The 18,946-nt window shown below is 52.5% G+C and overlaps 7 protein-coding genes and 2 non-coding genes across 9 annotated transcripts; 4 read left to right on the forward strand and 5 right to left on the reverse strand.

The window, feature by feature from the left end:
* Positions 1 to 587: 587 nt before the first annotated feature.
* Positions 588 to 1,732, reverse strand: GLRG_11200 (SET domain-containing protein; the record flags this gene model as incomplete). The annotated part of the gene is made up of 3 exons (XM_008101885.1): positions 588 to 1,060; positions 1,126 to 1,594; positions 1,658 to 1,732. 3 exons carry the CDS (start codon positions 1,730 to 1,732, stop codon positions 588 to 590), a joined length of 1,017 nt encoding a protein of 338 aa, XP_008100076.1.
* A 525-nt stretch (positions 1,733 to 2,257) lies between these two features.
* GLRG_11201 (glycosyl hydrolase family 7) lies at positions 2,258 to 3,732 on the reverse strand (the record flags this gene model as incomplete). The annotated part of the gene is made up of 4 exons (XM_008101886.1): positions 2,258 to 2,765; positions 2,826 to 2,956; positions 3,011 to 3,096; positions 3,174 to 3,732. The coding sequence occupies 4 exons, from the start codon at positions 3,730 to 3,732 to the stop codon at positions 2,258 to 2,260; spliced, it is 1,284 nt and encodes a 427-aa protein (XP_008100077.1).
* A 1,478-nt stretch (positions 3,733 to 5,210) lies between these two features.
* GLRG_11202 (uncharacterized protein) lies at positions 5,211 to 5,864 on the reverse strand (the record flags this gene model as incomplete). The annotated part of the gene is made up of 2 exons (XM_008101887.1): positions 5,211 to 5,699; positions 5,748 to 5,864. The coding sequence occupies 2 exons, from the start codon at positions 5,862 to 5,864 to the stop codon at positions 5,211 to 5,213; spliced, it is 606 nt and encodes a 201-aa protein (XP_008100078.1).
* A 292-nt stretch (positions 5,865 to 6,156) lies between these two features.
* On the reverse strand, positions 6,157 to 6,501 carry GLRG_11203 (uncharacterized protein; the record flags this gene model as incomplete). Its single annotated transcript, XM_008101888.1, has 1 exon — positions 6,157 to 6,501. One exon carries the CDS (start codon positions 6,499 to 6,501, stop codon positions 6,157 to 6,159), a length of 345 nt encoding a protein of 114 aa, XP_008100079.1.
* A 1,582-nt stretch (positions 6,502 to 8,083) lies between these two features.
* Positions 8,084 to 8,166, forward strand: GLRG_13282. The gene has a single exon. It is a non-coding gene; the product is annotated as a tRNA-Arg (tRNA).
* A 1,518-nt stretch (positions 8,167 to 9,684) lies between these two features.
* On the forward strand, positions 9,685 to 11,100 carry GLRG_11204 (uncharacterized protein; the record flags this gene model as incomplete). Its single annotated transcript, XM_008101889.1, has 1 exon — positions 9,685 to 11,100. One exon carries the CDS (start codon positions 9,685 to 9,687, stop codon positions 11,098 to 11,100), a length of 1,416 nt encoding a protein of 471 aa, XP_008100080.1.
* A 503-nt stretch (positions 11,101 to 11,603) lies between these two features.
* On the reverse strand, positions 11,604 to 11,709 carry GLRG_13283. Its single transcript has one exon. It is a non-coding gene; the product is annotated as a tRNA-Met (tRNA).
* A 1,333-nt stretch (positions 11,710 to 13,042) lies between these two features.
* Positions 13,043 to 15,198, forward strand: GLRG_11205 (uncharacterized protein; the record flags this gene model as incomplete). The annotated part of the gene is made up of 2 exons (XM_008101890.1): positions 13,043 to 13,449; positions 13,506 to 15,198. The coding sequence occupies 2 exons, from the start codon at positions 13,043 to 13,045 to the stop codon at positions 15,196 to 15,198; spliced, it is 2,100 nt and encodes a 699-aa protein (XP_008100081.1).
* A 1,348-nt stretch (positions 15,199 to 16,546) lies between these two features.
* Positions 16,547 to 18,907, forward strand: GLRG_11206 (asparagine synthase; the record flags this gene model as incomplete). The annotated part of the gene is made up of 4 exons (XM_008101891.1): positions 16,547 to 16,751; positions 16,808 to 17,376; positions 17,427 to 17,685; positions 17,766 to 18,907. 4 exons carry the CDS (start codon positions 16,547 to 16,549, stop codon positions 18,905 to 18,907), a joined length of 2,175 nt encoding a protein of 724 aa, XP_008100082.1.
* Between the last annotated feature and the right edge of the window lie 39 nt (positions 18,908 to 18,946).

Below are 18,946 nucleotides of genomic sequence, written 5' to 3' on the forward strand. Positions count from 1 at the left end.
ATAAAGAAAGAATTACTTTGTGACGAGAGACTGATAAACACCGCCAGTAATATGGTGCGAATTAGTAATTGGCCTGCTTCTCTCAAACCAATCCTGCCACCTCTCATCGGTGCCTGGGTTTCAGTAATCATGTCATCCCCTGATGGATCATGTGTTCATGAAAACGCCCTCCTTGAATGTAACACAACTCGCCGGGTTCACTTTGCCGCCCCAGAGGTCGAACCCTACATTATACATTGTACATACGACACCTTCTCACACCTGGATCTTCCTTCTTTTCAGACGAACCCGACACACCGGATATCCCCGGCAGCCAAGGCGGTCCCCAGTAACTCTGAAGAACTGACGCTGGTAGGCTTCATTTACTCCACCGTGGTAGGTATGCCATTTCGGCACAGGATCCAGTCTTTCTGAGCCGCCGCACCCCTGCTCTGTATCCGTCCGGGTCCAGCCTTCTCGTCTTTCTTCATATCCAACCTCACACCCACACCACGCGGTAGTGCAACGGTCGCGATTCCCCTTTGCAGCCGTTGCGTCTCGGAGAACAACGGTCTCTCGTTTGGGTATGGAACTCGCCTGTCCAACAATTACCACAGGAACTTGCGGCAGTTCTTGCTGTTGCATAGACACCTGACCATATCATCCTGCTTGCTCTTGTTTTTTGCGTCGTCGTCCTCTTCACTGACGCCGTCGACGTAGTCGAACGTCAGCTCTTCTCCTTTCGGAATGTCCCTGAGCGCAAACATGGCAATGTCGTGGATGTGCTTGTCCGCGTGGTCTCCGACGCGCGCAAAGATGCGCAGGTTCGGATCGCACGAGTGATTGATGAACCGCGTCGGGCCAGACATGAACTCGCCATCAATCTCAAGCGGATGTCCTCGGAGGCGCACATCGGGCGAGTCCGGGTCGGTGAATTTGTCGAGCGCGAAGAGGTACACGTCCTTCCGCTTCGCGATACTGGACGCAGCGCGGCGACGCTGGGCCTCCTGGGGCGTGATGATCTCCCCAATGTACTTGTCGACGAACTGGCCCTTCTTGATGTCCACCAGCGAGCGTACTCCTGTCATCCAAATGGTCAGCCGTTGGTTGCTGCCCGTGCTGTACGCGCCAAGGGCGGCTGCTTACCCCATCCAGTCTTCTCTGTGCGGAAGATCTGCAAAGGCACCTTGCGGCCTCTCTCAACCACGCGGTTTGGGCAGTTATCGGCGCACGCACAGCCATCGTGGCACTCGTATATGGGTCGCTTTGAGTTCAGGAACTTGCTTCGCAGCAGGCCAGCTTTGGCGCCGTGCATATGGTACATGTAGACCTTCCGCCTGGTGTGCCCCTCGTCGTCCGGGTCGTCCTCTTGCTCCTGCAAGCACAGACAGCCCATGTATTGACATTCCTCCACGTCGGCACACTCGCAACCTGTGCGGAAATTATCCTCAGCAGCTTGGACTCCGGCCCCGAGTCTCGAGTTCTGCAAAAACCGAAAGGTGGAGGGGATGGTTGCGTTGTCAACTTCGTTGACTATTGTGATCGGATATTGCTTGTTTGTAGGGAACGAACGAATCTGGCACCAATGGCAGTGTTCTTTCTCTTTTTCGAGAGCCTGCGCGAGACCGAGTCAGCTTGGGATGTCTGCATTGGAGCAGCCGAGGGGGTTGCGCATTACCCTGGCCGACGTCTTGGCACCGGTCGGCTCACTGGCACCGTGGTGAAAGAAGTGACGCTCGGTAGCCGCCTCCATCTCATCAGGTATTCGTAGGAGAATTGAGAAGCCGTGAGGGCATCATAGAGTGGGAAAGGTGTGTTTTGGTAAATGACCGCAACCTGCCCATGATGGCTCCAATTGAAGAAAGCCGCGCGGGGCAGGAAAGCCAAAGCCGTGGACGAGAAGCAAACCACTTTACGCGACGCGTCTGGTGCACGCTGACGGATATCCGTCACCACTGACTCAGCCGACTCACGTGGGGCCGTTTTCACCCCTTCCTCCACTTCCAGACGCTACCATTCAGGAACCAGGTATCCGTACTCCATCCTCCGTCTCTTCTTTCGTACTAACGTCGGCAAACTGGGTCACGTTGGTTGCACAATGTTTTAAAAATAAAAAAATAAAAACCGAAATGATGCGGGTTTGCATACTGCTACCCCTTATAATTTCTTCTTATACAAGGTAATTGTTCAGGGAAGGTAATATGTCATGTTTTGGTACAATCCGGCAGCGACCACATGATTGACCCGGCTCTGTCCAACGACTGATATGACCTCAGACTCACAGGTTTCTAGGCTTGTTCTTGCACTCGGGCTTGAACGTTGACCCGAGCTCTCCCCACTTGAGGTTGCTGAACGTCACGACGGGGTTCGGCTCGACCTTGATAACGTTCTGCGGGAACCCCTCCGTCTCATCGCACGGCCCGGCATCAGGCGCGCCGTCAAGCCACCTCATGCCGCCGCCCTCGTCCCACCAGATGCTGAAGGCCAGTACCATGCCGCGGTCGAACGATTCGCCCATTTCTTGGTGCGCGCCCAGCTCCGTGAACCGTCGGGCGCCCGTTGCGGCACAAAACTCGTCGTTGAGGTAGTTGACCTGCGGCAGGTCCGGGTTGTTGACGACCTGGCTGCGAACGAGGCGCCCGTCCTGGATGTACAGTCGGTGGATTTCGGTGAGAACGCCGGCCTCGTTGGCCGGGAACTGCGTGATGACGGTGAAGGGACGCGTGGTGTCCACCTTGAACTCCGGGCCGCGGCCGTAGGTCTCTGGGGTGTTGACCCTGTACGGGCTTTGGGGAAAGGGTCAACTTCGTTCAGGAATCATGGTGGATTGGGGAGCGATTGCTTACTTCCAGGCGCAGCCGTCCTTGTCGCATACCCCTTCGTACGCGCACTCTTCGCCCTCGCAAAGGTAGACGCCGGTCTGATTGCAAGGATGCGGTGCCACGTGTGCCGCGCGAGAGTTTGATTCCCAAATGTCCTATTACGAGCTTGTCAACAACTGTAAGGTGACCAAACAACTCGGGCATCTTACCATCTCATTACAGCACGCCCCGTAACCCTCAATGTTGGCCTCGCCATTGATGAATGGCGTCGTGTAGCACTGTGCATCGCAGTATCCTGAAGACGAGTAGCTGTCAGCTTTGTCCAAGACCAGGCAGGTATAGGCCGAGAATCTGAAGAGGCTCAATACGTACCGGTTCCGTGAAAAGCGCCTCCCTTGTTAAGCGCGCTCTTCCCGCCATCGGCCTTCATTTCGGATGTATACAGGGCGCTATTCATGCCACACGGGAGCTTCGAAACGTCCACATCGAAAGCGATCTCCTTGCCCGTCAGGTGCATCATTTCATACTTCTCTTTGGACGAGTCGAGCAGATAGACGCGCGGAGACACCTGGAGGCCGTTCCGGAGCAGGTACATTGTCATGGCACTGCCGTCCGTGGTGACGCCCATGCGGCTGTAGTCGTCGAGGCCCTCCTGGACGCAGTTCTCGGCGCAGGCCTCCTTGGTAGGACACGCCGTCGCGTTGGGCGGGTTGCCCCAGGAGCCGCAGGACGCGCCGTTGGCCTCCTGGTAGACGTTGTGCGCAAGGGAGTCGAGGACGATGAAGTTGCTGGCCTCAGTGCAGCCGCCGGCCTTGGTGCAACGCCACGTCTTCAGCGATGGGTGGTTCTCGGCCGGTCCGACCTGGCGCTGGGCGGCTGCGAAGCCAAGGAAAAGGGCGGCCAGGCCCAAACGGGAGACTCTTGAGGCCATGGCGACTGGCTAGTGGTCAAGGTCCTTGAGGGGAATGATCGCTTACAGACCTGGGTAAGGAGAGATAATGGCGATGGCAGCAGAAGACAAACAAGAGCACACAGACTGGGACCATGAGGGAGCCCAGGCTTATTATAACCTCACGTATTGACAAGTCCATCTCATGTCTACTTTGAGCTGTCGGATGCCAGCCTCTTTTCCCATTTCCGCATCACGAGCTCTTACTAGGGAACGCGATCAAAGGGGGCCCACGCTCACGATGCCACCCATGCGCGTCCCATCCTTGGCTTGTGCTCGCTTCTTCCCGTTGAGTCGCATGGAACGTCACGTTCCGAAGCACCGCATCGATGGCAAGGGTTAGATAGCGTCTGGCAGATTGAGCTGTGAAGCTACCGGTCGCGAGACATCAGAGCTGGAATGGAGCCCAAGTGAAGCCATGCCGGCGTCCGTTTCGCTTCATGGCCCTCACGGTAGAACGGGCCAGGAACCCGCGCATGGGTATGCTCTTGGCGCTCACCTGGATATAGGTTCGCTTCGCTTTCCAAGGTCACGCGGTTACACCTGCATCGAGACATCACAGAGGCCACTTGGTCGTCCCGCCCAGTATGTCGGGTGGAGGCCCGGCGATCAGCCGGTTCTGGTTCCTCACAGGAGCAGCGATTGGGCGCACCTGTATCCAGACTGGCTGCCGAGGACTGTATTGACCGAATTAGCGGAGGCGTTCCTGCGTGGGATGGAAGGAGGAATTGGAGAAAGGACAGAAAGCGGGGAAATGACAAGAGGAGGTTAGAATTAAAGACGGCCAATAGTCCATGTTCCCCCATCTCTCCGCATGAATCGAAACGATGGAAGCCGTCAAGTATATTGATGTCTCTAGGCCTGCGGGGCTACGTCAGGTTCGCCTTGAAAGCCATCTTAGATCCGGACCATGATAGCCCGACACGGGACTGGCCAATTCGGGCTTGCCACACCTCAACCTCGCTGAGGGGAGGCGTCTGGCCACCGGAGAAAACAGCCACTTGCCTCCCGTCCGGATTCTTCCACCCTGTCCTCGCTCTGTCTTAACTCCCAATATTTTGATTCATCCGCCTTTGCCCGGCTCGGCACGCACAGCACTCTCCGATGTCCCCATCTGCTCGCTCGTCCTAGGCCGGCGTCAGATCCTTGGTTAGAAAAGAGCAATGCTGTTGAGCTCCTCCTGGCACATACACACACACACACACACACACACACACGGTATATCGGGTGACATGCAGAGACTGGTGGCGCTTTGCATATCGCTGCAAGGCACATATTGCTAGTCTCCATTTTTCCAATCCCCCTATTCATGCGTTGAATCCGTTGACTGCAACTGGTTCCGGCGGTCATCTATCTTGTCGTCTTTTTTGCTCTTTTAGGACTGGATGCAATAGAGGAACGGTCATTAGTTAACAAATGATTCGTACATGGCCAAGAATCCTGCCCTACCACTCCGTAGCTCACGCGCAGCATTGCCAGTTACTCTTGATGACATCCACAATGACACCGTGGTCCTCGTCCTGCTTCAGCCCACTCACAACCACGACAGCGACGACACCCTCAACACCCTGGACACGAATCGGCACGCCGCCACCGTGGATCGCGTACTTGCTGGCCTGCTCCCGGCTCATGCCAGACTTTGATGCGAAAAGCTTCTCATCGCCGCCCATCTTGTTGTGGAGTAGCCACGTGCTGCATCCCCATCGCAGTACGCTGTTGCGTTTGCGCTGTACCCAGATCTCGTTATCGGGGAGGGTGCCGGGCCCGACGGACGTCTGGAAAATGATTTGCTGGCTGTTGGCCAGAGCGATGGAAACCAGCGTGGGCTTGCCATTACTGAGGGCGAAGGGGAGGAGGCGCGCGTGCAGGAGGTGACCGAGTTCAAAGGCGTCTTCGTATGTGAAGGATGAAAGGGTGAAAGAGTCCCCATCCTCTTTGAGAACTTCGACCTACAAGCGTTGTCAGAGACAGTTGCAGCATCGGCTCTCAACACTTACATCGCGGGGCGGAGACGGGATGTGAACAGGGGCGGCACCGGGGCTTCGAACGGCCTCGAGGGACTTCTCCAGGCCAAAGCCTACGGGATTCCGGCGGGTCCAGACTTTTTGGGACATGTTTGGCGGCTGCGAAGGTGGTCTCGGGCCGTTGAGGTATAAGTCAAACGCTGGCCTGTTTGTGTTGATCGGCGTTTCTTCTGGCGAGTGGCCAGTGACGGAGCTAACTGATGATGAACTGTCGTCGTTGAGCTGAAGTCGACGTTCTTGTTAGTTCCTACTCACTCTGTTGGCTGCGGTGGCAGCGCTCTTAAATCCTCATCAAATGGACAAAGCCCCGCCCCCTGCGATTCGATTTCCAGATACCCAAAATTGTGGTTCCTCGCAGCCCACTTGGCGTTCCTTTCGACTCTTACAGTTGCCTCATCGGGAAACGGTGAAGTAGACTTACGGAGTCAGGAATCTCGTCTCGTTGCGTGATAGGCTGCAGGGCCGGTTGAGTGACGGACGCCGCCATGCTGCCCGGGTTGCTGCCGACGGTGCTCGTCCGGCCCGTGCTGCTCTGCTTCTTGGGCGTCTTCGCATAGCGATAGAGTCCCCATTCCCTCATCCTGCGCTGGAACGTCTTGCCGTTTACTTCAACGCCCTTGGCGGCGAGGCCCTTGATCATGCTCTCAACGGTTTCGCGCCGGTCAAACGCCCTGATGATCTCATCTTTGTATGGCTCCAAGTCCAGGCGGGGACGGCCAGGAGGCATTCTTTGGCTGCGCGGTAAGCGGCCCTTTTTCCCAGAACAATTTGAACTATTACTTGGTCACGGGAAAGAGATGACGATGTGTGCTGCACGATGAACACCGCTGGCTACCCTGATGACCCTCATTGCGAAAGAAAGCGTGAACTGGAGGCCGCGCGCTTTGGCCAATGTCTGCATGTCTCAATCGGACAAATTTCCCGGCAATAGTCCGGACCATGTATGCACCCACCCCCCGCCCTGACCTCCTGTCACAGGAAGTTGACACGAACGATATCGCGAAGACTATATAGGCACATCTATATCGTCTCTTGATATCGTAGAGCAAGTAGAACTGTCAAGTTTCATAAGGCAAGGCACGACATAAAAAGGTGAATCAATGTTATTAGAACAACAGCTTCTATACTGTTCGCTGTGCAGACGCTATAAAACAAAACCGAGGGGTTAAATGTTTCGCATGGGTTCATCATCAGGTTACAAATCTCAATATAACAAAAAGCACCAACACAGACAATTATATCAAGTTGCGTTCCTATTTAGTTAAACGTCTTTGTAGAACAATTGCCAGGCGACTTTACAATACCCTACGTCTTTACTATCACAAATGCTTAACAGTTACATTACATAATCTTTCACTTTGGATAAACGGGAATGCTTCACATGCGAAAGTCGTAGACTCATCACATTTTCTACAAAAACTCTATCATATCCCCAGCAGGCCCGCACAGGAGTTGAACTCTATTGCAGTTTCCATAGGAAAAGTAGTGGTGTGGAATGCTGTTTCATTTTCCCAGAAGATATCCTCCAGCAACTTGCCGTTGGCCGTTAAACAATGCAAGGCTTCGAATTGTACAGTTATGCCTTGCGCGGCACCTAGCCGAGGTCGCATGTCGATGTCGGTCGATGTCGGTCGATGCATGGAACTGACCAGGGAAAACCATAGGTGAAAAGACGGCCTCACTTTGATTATGACCCCCACCCATGGTTGCGGAAAGACCTCATGATCCGGGGCTTCGTTACGTCATCTTTCCAACTTCATCTTGTCCTATTCTTTCTCTTCTCTCTTTCTTACTAGTGTGTGCTTGTGTTTTGTTGCCCCAAACAGGACTTTAGATCTAACCGTGCTCCCCCATCTCCTCCTTGTGACATCGTCAATCAGTGCATACATAAAGCTTATCGCGGTTCTTCATTTATAGCTGAGTTTACATCTGCGTGCAGGTGGCAGCAGCGGCGGCATGTCGTGACAAGGGACCGGGAGCCGTTTTGCGGTTCATGATTAAACGCAACATTTATCAGTCATCGACATTGCCACAAAGCTGCTCTGAAACCTTGGGTGAGTAAGGGACAGTTGAGTTGTGATGACAAGTCTTCGTCTGAGACACAATCTGGGCCATCCTAGTTTGTGTCAGGAGTGAAGATCAGATGAAGCATCAAGGGGTTACTGGCGTGTCACGTGTGCCAAATTCAACTCCAGGATCAATCAATTCAATGGAGCAGCTCAACAGTCGTCCACACGAAGGGCCCATTCCGAGACTTGAATGCCGTTCCGGTTCCACAGACCACATATTGACAAGTCCTATCGGACCACGGCCGGTTGGCCCAATGGCAAGGCGTCTGACTACGATTCGACATGGTATCAGGAGATTCTGGGTTCGACCCCCAGGCTGGTCAAGCAACATTTTTGCGCGCGCGTGAGATGGATGACGGAAAAGTGCCTGACTGTTAGGGCACAATCTCGTTTCTGGAGAAACCAAGGATGGCCCCCACATGGTTGGTTTCCGCGTTGTGGGCGGGAGCACGGTTCGTTGGTTGTTTGCTGGGCGAAAGGAAAAAAAGCTTGCGCTCACCAGATCTTTTGATGTGAGCTGGTGGGGGTGGCTCAAATGATACGTGTGGTGAACATCAGATGCGCCAAAAGCTTGATGGGTATCAAGCATCAGGTCAAGTTTCGGTCCTACAAACCCAGTTCGTCGGACGGCAATTGTATAGGGTTGATGGCGTTGTTTCGAGCCATTGTCCGCCCTTTGATAACTAATCAGAAGCCTAAACAAACAGGTCTGGCCAGGTTGAAGACCTGGGGAATGGCGGCGCAAACTCAGGGGATGCTGGTATCCACATGTAGTCGGCATCTAAGTACGCATACTCCGTACAAGACGGTTCCTCTTAAGGTCGTTCAGGTACATGATGATGATCTGTAGCCTGTAGGCGATCCGTGGGTGACGCCCTAGGACCCCAGTCGGCAGCTCGGCTTATGGCAGCGGTCCATTGGCGGTCAATTTCCCAGAAGTGTAATGTTCCGAGAGATCGACCGCGTTAGTATCATTATCACTGTATGCCTGTGTGACCTTAAGACGAACAGACCGCGTTGTATCTGTAGCTGGCGCCCTTTCTGACCTCGGCAACGTCTATTCACCCCTCAGTACGAATGGTTTAGGAACTGTCTTCGCCGATGAGGGGGAAGTTAGGCTTTCACAATCTACAAACCAGGCACAACGGTGCACTACGGTCTGGTGAAGGCGATCAGTAACCAATGCAGAAAGTAAATTCAAACTCTCCTAACCGCTAAGTGGAACTATTCAGAGAGCTCTGCCCCTTGGTAGTACCCAATCTCCCGGCGAAGGCTGACTTGACTCGTATTTTGACTGGGATGAGGGTCTCAACCGGGACTCGGTTGTCATGGTCCCCCCCCCACATAGTCTTGAATTCACGTACACCAAAATGATCACGACACACGTCAATGGTGTTGTGGACATGCCAGGTTGCTCCCTCCGACGACTGGGGGGGTGTCACCTTGGCCCCTAATCCCTCAGTAGCCGAGTCTCCGGGTCCAACTGGCTGGCCCCTTTGGGACCCCGGGATCCTTGTAGCAACTCAAGTTCAAGGTTGTCGGTCAATACCAAAGACGGCAGAAAGAGTGTTCTCATAGGAAATTGCTTCCTTTGCCATCAGTCAGTCTAGTACCCCGTCCCCTCCTCCTCCTCCACGGCCACCCAAAACTCTTCCACGTCCTAAACCGACCGCATCTCGAAACCGCAAAACCCCTTTGGTTGGACTCTTGGAACGCGTACGCAAGGTATTCAATAAGAACCCATGTCCAGAAGGAAGTTGGCAGCGGCGTCTTCCTGCTAGAAAAACTATCAACAAGCCGACCCTCGACGCCATCGCGCGTTGAACGACGAGCCGCCGAAAATGTCGCCAAGACCTCGGCGTCGAATCATCCCAACTCCAGCACTCATCATATCCTACCTGGCAGCACAGTCTCGGGCTGTTTTCGTCAACGACTTTTCTGCGTACCCGGTGAAAGCAAGGCCATGTTTGGACGCGGCAGCGGCCGCGTCCGGCTGCACCGGTAACACGGTCACGGAGATGAATACATGTCTATGCGGAAATGGCGGCGACTTCGTGCTGACGACTGCGAGATGCATTGAGAAGCAAGCGAAAGAGCAGATCGGCACCGTTTATTCAACGCTTCTGACCTCCTGCACGGACTCGAGAACACCACTGGGCATTTCTCAGGCACAATTCCTGGACCCCGACGACGACATCGAAGACATAATACCGACGACATTTGCCACTTCAATTACGAAACCGCCGCCCGAAGCATCATCAACACAAGCACCGGGAACAATAACATCAACGTCCATGATGACGTACCAGAGCGTGGCTCCAGGCGGAGTAACGGTGACAATAACGAGAGGAATCGAGGTGGCCCCAACCGGGACGACCAGTGCAAAGGAGGGCAGCGACAACGAGAAGTCGCGTTCCGACGACAGAGACACCCGCGCGGCCCTGGCAGCCGGAATTGCTGGATCGCTCGCGCTTCTGATAGCTGGACTCGCGTTTCTCTGCTATCGGCGATGGAAACAGGGCAAAGAAAAAGAAAGGCAGGGCGGCCGTGGTGGCAAGTTTGCGGCGTTATCCAGTGCGACGAGTCTCACGACAATGACGGCCTCATCGCCCCCTGGCCGGCCGACGACATCATACAACGGAGCGAACGGCCCTAGACCTGATACCGCTCACACGGTGCAGATGGCAGCGGGTACCACTGCAAGGAGCCACCAACAGCAACAGCAACAATATGCACCGGAGAGTCCTCAACAATGGCAAAACCAGTACGGCCAGCATACGGGAAATTGGCCGTCGCCGGTTACCAATACTGACGGAACCATTGGGACATGGGCCTTCTCGCCCGTCTCTACATACCCCCCGAATTCAACAAGGGGACCCGAGTCACCAACATTACAGAACGCGAGTTGGAACGCACACGAGGCTCCTGCCAGCGTTCCCGCTCAACAACATCCTCCACATCCACCAAGAAACACATATACTCCCATCTTTGAACTCCCCGGAGATGAAACTCAGGCCGTCGAGGCCGACTCGACGCCCATTGGTACCGCAGAACCAGCGCATTCGCCCTCACGATCCATTCAATCGACACCAGTACACATGTCCGCACGGCCTACTGCACCTGCGCCGAACCATCCCGGAAGGTCCAGGCAGATTGATGATGCACTGCAGATATCACAAGTGGAATTACCGCCGCCACGGTACACAGGTCCTTCATCAGGACTCGAATGGGCGGGTGATGAAAAGAGACCCGGCTAGATGAGGGGGTTCCTAGCAATACAGCTTTTCAGCATGACGATATTCTATAATTTTGTAATCATCACCTACCTACCCGTATGGAGATATTCGGACCATCATTGTCGACATGATGTAAAAAGTTTTAAATTCAATCTAATTAAACATTAGCAATATCTCACATTACCTAGTTACCCTTATATATATGCTGTACGTATGTATACAGTGGTTAAACGTAGTCATCACTCTTTTTTGAGTCCACTATGAAAAGAAGGTAAGAAGAAACGAAGGCCTATCTATCATTAGTACTTATACATTTTATGTAAACAAAAGAGCAAGCGTACAGCGAAAGCACAATATGCGTGTTCCTAGCAAGGCTTAAACTTGCGACCTTAGATATCCTAGGCTTAGAAGCCAGGTCATATTGACGAGTAATAGGAGACCAATGCTCTACTGGGCGAGGAGGTAGTGGGGGAAAAAAGAAAAAAAAAAAAAGAAAGCAAAATGGTTGTGAGAGCAAAAGAACATGTCCCTAGCAAGGCTCGAACTTGCGACCTTTGGATATCCCGACCTTCAGGCAGGGTCATATAGATGAATATGAGACCAACGCTCTACCGACTGAGCCATAGAGACGATTAGTGGGACCATAGTGATTCCTGGGTGAAATGAATTCACGCAATCATACATAAGGCTACTGAGCATTAGATTACAGATCTAAACAACAGTACAGCAGCCTACAAGGCCGACTGTGTCTAAGAGTCAAGAGTTTAATTTAATAGGTCATAGTCGGTGTAAAAAATAAGACTTGCTATAGCCAGTTAGTCTACCTACTACTCTTCTAATTAATAAGCTACTTTGTAATTTCCAGCACCTGTTTACAGTTATAAATGTAATTACTGTAATAATAGGCAGGCGCCAGTAACAGTGGTAGTAATAGTAGGTAAAATTACTGGCTACAGTGGTGCGTGCTGGCGATAGTAGGCAGGTGCTGGCAGCAGTAGGTAATTACGTTGCCCCAGTTGCAGAGCTACAATTACCTACCTATCCCTCTTGCTCTAGATCGGTACGTATCTGGCGTAGACCTACCCCAATTAGGAAACATTTGACTTCTTTTGACAGAGTCGACCTTGCAGGGTGCTGTACAGCGGCATGTTTGCTCTTCGTTAACGGTGCCCAGACGCGCGAGTTACACTATTCGGGAATCCTCTCTGCAATGATTCAGTTCGTGTTTAGAGACGAGAGCTTTGTAGGACACTATGATACGGCGCGGAATAACACGCCTCGAAACATACCAGAACATGTTTTGTCCAGAAACAATCGACATTGGCGCGGTACATGTCATGTTGGCATTTTCCTGGAGGTTTTCAAAATGTTTTGATGACTCTGAAACTCAGCAGAATTTACCGTCGCTTTCCCCAGAAAGGTTAGGTCCTAGGCCTGGCCCGAGACCGCCCGAGGGTATTGTTGCATTCGTAAATACCTGTATGTCTTGCAAGACTGCCAATCAAGAACCCCGACGCACCCCAAAGCTTCAGACTAGTGCAGACGCAGAACGGTCTCGTTTTGTCAACATACCTAGAGGCCTCTCGTCAGCCTTACCCAGCCACAACAACATGCGGGCGTCGCATCTCGAACGCGCGTCCCGATAACGCTAGCCAATGGATCATGGGAGTTCTCCTGTGGCCTACTCCTGCGCCTGAATTGCGGAAATGGGGCGCAGGATGCCTGCCTAGCTCGGAGGCGGTGCTTCCCAACCACGCTGACCATACATAGACCGGCGCGTCAAGTTCAAATCATCACCCCTCCGCACAACCGGACGTCAGCGGGGCACACTGCTTTTCACATTTAACTACAAGTCGTCGCCAACGAACGGGTGCACTGCCGAGCGCATCCGCAAATCGCGGGGGCCTCTGTGGAATACTGTCAAAATCCCGTCGAAATCCAGAGAACCTGTCCTCTCGGGACAATGGTTGGCTTCTCCTCCGCGGCAGTAACGTCAAACTGCGACGACATCTCCCATCGAGTCGTCTCCACATCGGCCGAGCTGGATAGCCTGCTCAAAGCCATCGATCCCGGGAGCATTGAAGCTCAGCACTTGATCTCCTTCTCAGCAAAGCTCGAGCAGTTCGGACATACTACGGAACGACTCCGGAGATGTCTGGAAAACGCGTCAGCTATCTCTCCTGGCCTGCGAAATGCCCTAGCCATTTCGGTTCAACCATGCGCAGATGCAGCGGCAGTTGTGAATAAGCAGATCCGTAGACTCGACCCAGGCAATGTGACGGGCCTCAATCCAGACGTGATCTTGAAATATGAGAGCTACCACATGGCAAACACTCGTCTCTTCACACAGTACATCCGGGTGGTTCAGATGTGAGTTTCCGAAAGCAACTAGTCTCGCGTATAAACAAGTCGCTGAAGATCCCGAGGCCCACGGTCACCCAGCAGGACTCAAGGCTCTCAGCACCGGACGGACATCGATTACTGGAGACGGCTGTAGAAACATCACAGATCGTTCTCGCTCGCAGCAACATTCTCCAAGTCACAGAAGAACCCGGCAGCTCGGTCGATTCCAGTGCAGCAACTCCAAGAGAGCTCGAGGACATCCCAACAGATGCGAAACCACCAGACTACGCACCAGGCAACACAGGCAAGGGAAAAAGCAAAGCCACTGGCCAATTCTTCTCGTCAATTTCGAGCTCTTTCAAGGCAATGACGGCCGGCTTACGAGCTAAACCAGAGCCGATGGTCATCGCCATGTGCCAGGCAGCCAAAAGCGGTGACGTGGGGCATCTCAAAGGCTTCATCACGCAAGGAGTCAACATCAACGGCCAGAACGACGAAGGGTACACGCCGCTCATATGCGCCATTCGTGCCAACCAAATTGAAGCCGTCGAGTTCCTTATACGTTCTGGAGCCGACCACTCGACCAAAGACTCGTGTACTGGGAAGAAGAAGCCTCCTCTGTTCCACGCCGCCGAGTGTGGCTTCGTCCCCATTGCCGAGTTGCTCATGACAAATGGCGCAGACACCAAGGAGCGTTCCTGGTCTGGACAGCCATTCTTCGTTGAGGTTGCTAATAGCGACCAGCTGGAGATGATCAGGCTGTTCTTGTCCTGGGGATGCGATGCCAACACTAGCGCCATCAGTGGACGCACCATCTTCACACACGCGGTTCAGGCTGGGAGTCTTCCACATATGAAGCTTCTCCAGGAGTTCGGTGCCGACATGAACGCTCGTGACCTCTCTGGCCAGCCCCCACTTCACATGGCTCTAGGGCAGAACCGTATGGACATCGTCTCCTTTCTCCTGGAGCACGGTGCGGACCCCAACGCGACGGACCTGACTGGCAGCAGTATGATCATCTCCGCGTTGCACAAGAAGAAGTACGATCTTGTCAAGATGCTTTTAGTCAGAGGGGCCGATCCTAACGCCACGGGCCTGATGGGCAAGGGAGTTCTCTGGACGATATTGCAAAATAAGGACATGGAGGATACCACCAAGGTTGACCTTTCGCGGGCGCTTCTACAACGAGGGGCCAACCCTAATGAGGCTGACAGTTGGGGTGAGTCCATAATGAGCCTGGTCATCACGCTGGGTAACACTGAGCTTCTTCGAATATTCCTGACGCATGGGGGGAATCCGAACAAGAAGCTTAAAGACGACACATTCCTCCTTTACGCTATAAACATGGGGCGGACTGAGGATGCAAAACTCCTCCTGACACACGGCGCCGACGCAAATGCGGCCGACAACAAGGGCAGAACACCTCTTATTGAGGCTCTTCAATTGGAAAACCAAGCCTTGGTGCAGAAGTTACTGGCTCACGGCGCGGATGTCAACAAGATGGGCAATGTCAAGCCACTGACGCTGGCGCGACTACTTCAAAGCCAGGAACTCGTTGAAATGCTGACGGAACGAGGGGCCCAGTGTCCTATCCAACCAAAGCCGGAAATTGCTCCACCTACACCAGTGTCGCCCAATGGACCAAGTACGAGTTCCAGGCGGCAAGCTCCACCACAGTCTAGTAGCGCAGAGATGCCTCCTCCATATACGGAAGTAAGTGCTGTCGATGGGTTGGCAACACCGGGAACTCCAAGTGGCGTGCGGAGGTTAACATAGAGTGGCATATTTAAATAGCGAGAAATGGTACTGCAACGGATTTGATTCAACTGTGAGGCGCAAGAGGTGTTTGCTGCGTATTGGTATTACCTATCTTCAAGGTTCCGTTTACCCTATAGTACATAATACTTGGCTGAAATGTCGTTAAACTTACAGTTGAGTTGTCCGACTCTACCGAATGATGTACAACAATGACTTGCTTCACGCTTTGGTGTGACGGCCCGCCTCCAGCGCTTCATTCAGAGCAACCAACCCAAGTTTGGCCTTGAAGTTGATTGGTTGATTTGAAACTATTCCTATAGTTGGTTGGTTGGTTGAATGCCTTTTTTCCTATAGTTGTTTACAGTTGAATACCCTGGGGCCTATGATGCTATCCCTATAGTGTATAAAGATAGCCTATTGCGGTAGCCTATTGCGGTAGCCTATTGCGGTAGCCTATTGCGGTAGCCTATCGTAGCCTATTGTAGCCCATCGCGGCCCATCGCGGCAGCCCTGTTATCACCCTATTATAAGAATAAAATGTCTAATAGGGGGAGGGCAACAGAGGCTATAACTTATGGCAGAGTATCCACCTATATATCCACATAAACACTAAGAATAACATCACAAGGAAGGATATAGTGGAGGTAATATTCAGCTTTAGAATGAATTTTTAGCTTCAGAACATATAGATAATTTAACTCCACATGAGTTAACCAACTAATCTAACTTTGGCCTTGAGGTTAGTTGGTTGAAGTGAAGCTATTTGTAAAGTTGACGGGTTGGTTGACGAAGTTGGTTGATGGGGTTGATCTGAGTGAAGCGCTGCCCGCCTCTGAGCGGCTGTCTTAAGGGCCAACTCGAGCTACAAGAGGATCAGACCTCGGGAAGTATCCTCTACCTCGCAAGCTCAGTCAGTCAGTGGCAAAACGGATTGACACCTTACTTGTGGTACTTTCACGTGAACACGTTGCTGTGCATCCGGGCTCGCCGCCAACTATTCCGGGCCACTATAAAGTGATATCGAGGATGCAGTTGGTATTAGCCAAGTCTGAGGTCGTACCTGTCTCCAACTAGGCTGATCGGAATATCGTAGTACTTGGCTTCAAGATGATGCTGAAACCGAACGTGACTAAGCGGCCCTATGTTACCCTTGGATCTTCAATCGTCACCGCGGTAGAATTTGTGCGTGAACTGTGTATTACACGGTCTGCTGTCAAACCTTAAACGACCTGCCCGCACCACGATTGCCGAACAGCCCGAAAACGTATGGTCTACTTCATCGAGATCAACAACAAGCTGAATTGTAGCAAACACCATTCATCCTTTAGTTTGATTTCACAGCTACAACTCGTTGCGGCATATAGCCATGTGCGGAATTACGGCCATCGTTAAGCTCCGACGGGGTGGTCGCCCGAATGCGGCGAACGAACAGCCTTGCCTTCACGTTGAGGAGCCAAGCAACCCGCAGAATCGCATTGATCTGCACAATAAACTGGCGGAGAGTCTTTCCAAAATTGCCCACAGGGGCCCAGACGCTGAGGGTATCTGGATCTCCGACGACGGAAGCATTGGTAAGCAACTATTGGCCATGGACATCCGTCCGTTCATCTGACAAGTACATTCCTAGGTCTGGGACACCGACGTCTTGCTATCAATGACTTGACATCCCATGGTGTACAGCCCATCCACAGTGACGATGGGAAAATCCACGCAGTTGTCAACGGCGAGATTTACGACCACGACGCCATTCGTCAGCGTTGTGTTCGTGACCAAGGATACGAGTTCAAAGGCCACAGCGATAGTGAAGTCCTAGTTGCCCTCTACAAGATTTACGGGGCCCCTGAGTTCTTCAGACACCTCCGGGGCGAGTTCTCGTTCATTATATTCGATGAAAATGATGGGCGAGTAATCGTGGCACGGGATCGCTTTGGTATCAAACCCATGTTCTGGACCATTATTGGCAACGGGGAGGACGAGGAGAAACGTTTGCTTCTAACCTCAGAAGTCAAAGCATTTCTACCTCTGGGCTGGAAACCCCAGTGGAATGTCGAAGGCCTTATCAGCGGCGCTTCTCTACAAGCCGAGAACACAGTGTTCAGGGACGTGTGGAAGTTAAATCCCGGAACGTGGATGGAGATATCTCAAGACGACGAGATTAAGCACCGCCAGTACTGGGACCCGCAGTACAAAGACAAGGTGTGCAACAGCAGATGAGATGATTTGTCACTTTACTGACACCAGGACAGCGCCAGGTGGAGACGCGAACTGTAGATGAGATGATTCAAGAAGTCAGGAGACGTCTGGTTGAAGCTGTGAGAATTCGGCTTCGGGCCGACGTACCTGTGGGGATCTATTTATCTGGTGGCATTGATTCCTCAGTTGTTGCTGGTATTGTGACCAAGCTAGTGCGTGAAGAGGGAGTTAAGCTAGGCAATCAGGATGCCACAAAACGGATTTGTTGTTTCAGCATTCAATTCCCTGAGGGTTCAGGATTCAACGAATCGGGTAAGTTCTTGCTATATAGTGCACTAAAACCCGAGTTCGCAACTTCACATTATCAGACCTGCTAACCAAGCAAACGTTAGATATTGCTGAGCGCACAGCGACCTGGCTCGGAGTCCAAATCCTTAAGAAAGACATGAACGAAGAAGAGCTGGCGAAGAACTTTGCCGACAGTGTCTATCACCTTGAACACCATCACTTCGACCTCAACCTTGTAGGGAAGTTCTGTCTTTCCACATTACCTAGGCAAAATGGAATTCCGGTTGTCCTTACCGGTGAAGGTGCGGATGAGCTGTTTGCCGGTTATCCATTTTTATTTCAAGACTTTCTCTTGGAGTCAGACTATGCATGGCCCAATTCTCCTTTATCAAACAACGACAGCATGCGTCAGAGTATGCAAAAAGAGGTGGCTGAAGACATCAAGAACATGTTTAACACAGTTGGGATGTTTGACCATCGGTGGGACAAGACAGCCCCGTCATCTCCACACATAGACATAGCCCAAAACGCTCTGAAGTGGCAACCGGACTGGAGTCTATATGCGCCTTGGGTTCGAGAGACTTACGGAGAGCCTGACATGAGAGAGGTTGTCGCTCGGACCATGTCTTCCGAGGTCCACAACAACATTAAGGAAAAGTGGCATCCGTTGCATTCGTCGCTTTATATCTATACTCGAGGCACGCTTGCCAACATGATCTTGACGAGTCTGGGCGACCGTACGGAGATGGCACACAGCATTGAAGCCCGGACCCCCTTCTTGGACCATCACTTGGTTGAGTATGTCAACTACCTGCCGCCTAGTCTTAAAGTCGGGTTCAATGAGGCAGAAGGTCAGGCGGAGGGAACTGGGTCGAGTATGTGGTGGAAAGACCTTAGCTCGGCCCGTCAGGCCCTGATCGAGAAGTGGATTCTCAAGGAGGCTGGAAGGCCTTTTATAACGCAAGAGATTTACGAGAGGCGGAAGCACATTTATTCAGCCCCTGTGAAGTGGCCTTACGGGGGCCCTCTTCATCTACTTTTTATGAACCTAGTGACCGAGACGTCGGTGAACAACTTGGGCTTTGTGGATTGGACTGACGCAAAAGTCTGGCTTGAAAGGGCGTTTGGCGATAACGCCGACTCCAACGCATTCAGAAAGTTGGTGGTTACTGGATCTTGGGTTGTCCTGAGTCAGAAATTCGGTGTCGAAAAGGCCGTCAGAGGGCAAGTGTCAAAGTGCTTTTAGGGCTGTTGGGTAGCATTTATTCATCCACGAAGTCGGAAG

Source organism: Colletotrichum graminicola (assembly GCF_000149035.1).
Source record: "Colletotrichum graminicola M1.001 genomic scaffold supercont1.77, whole genome shotgun sequence".
NCBI lineage: Eukaryota > Fungi > Ascomycota > Sordariomycetes > Glomerellales > Glomerellaceae > Colletotrichum > Colletotrichum graminicola.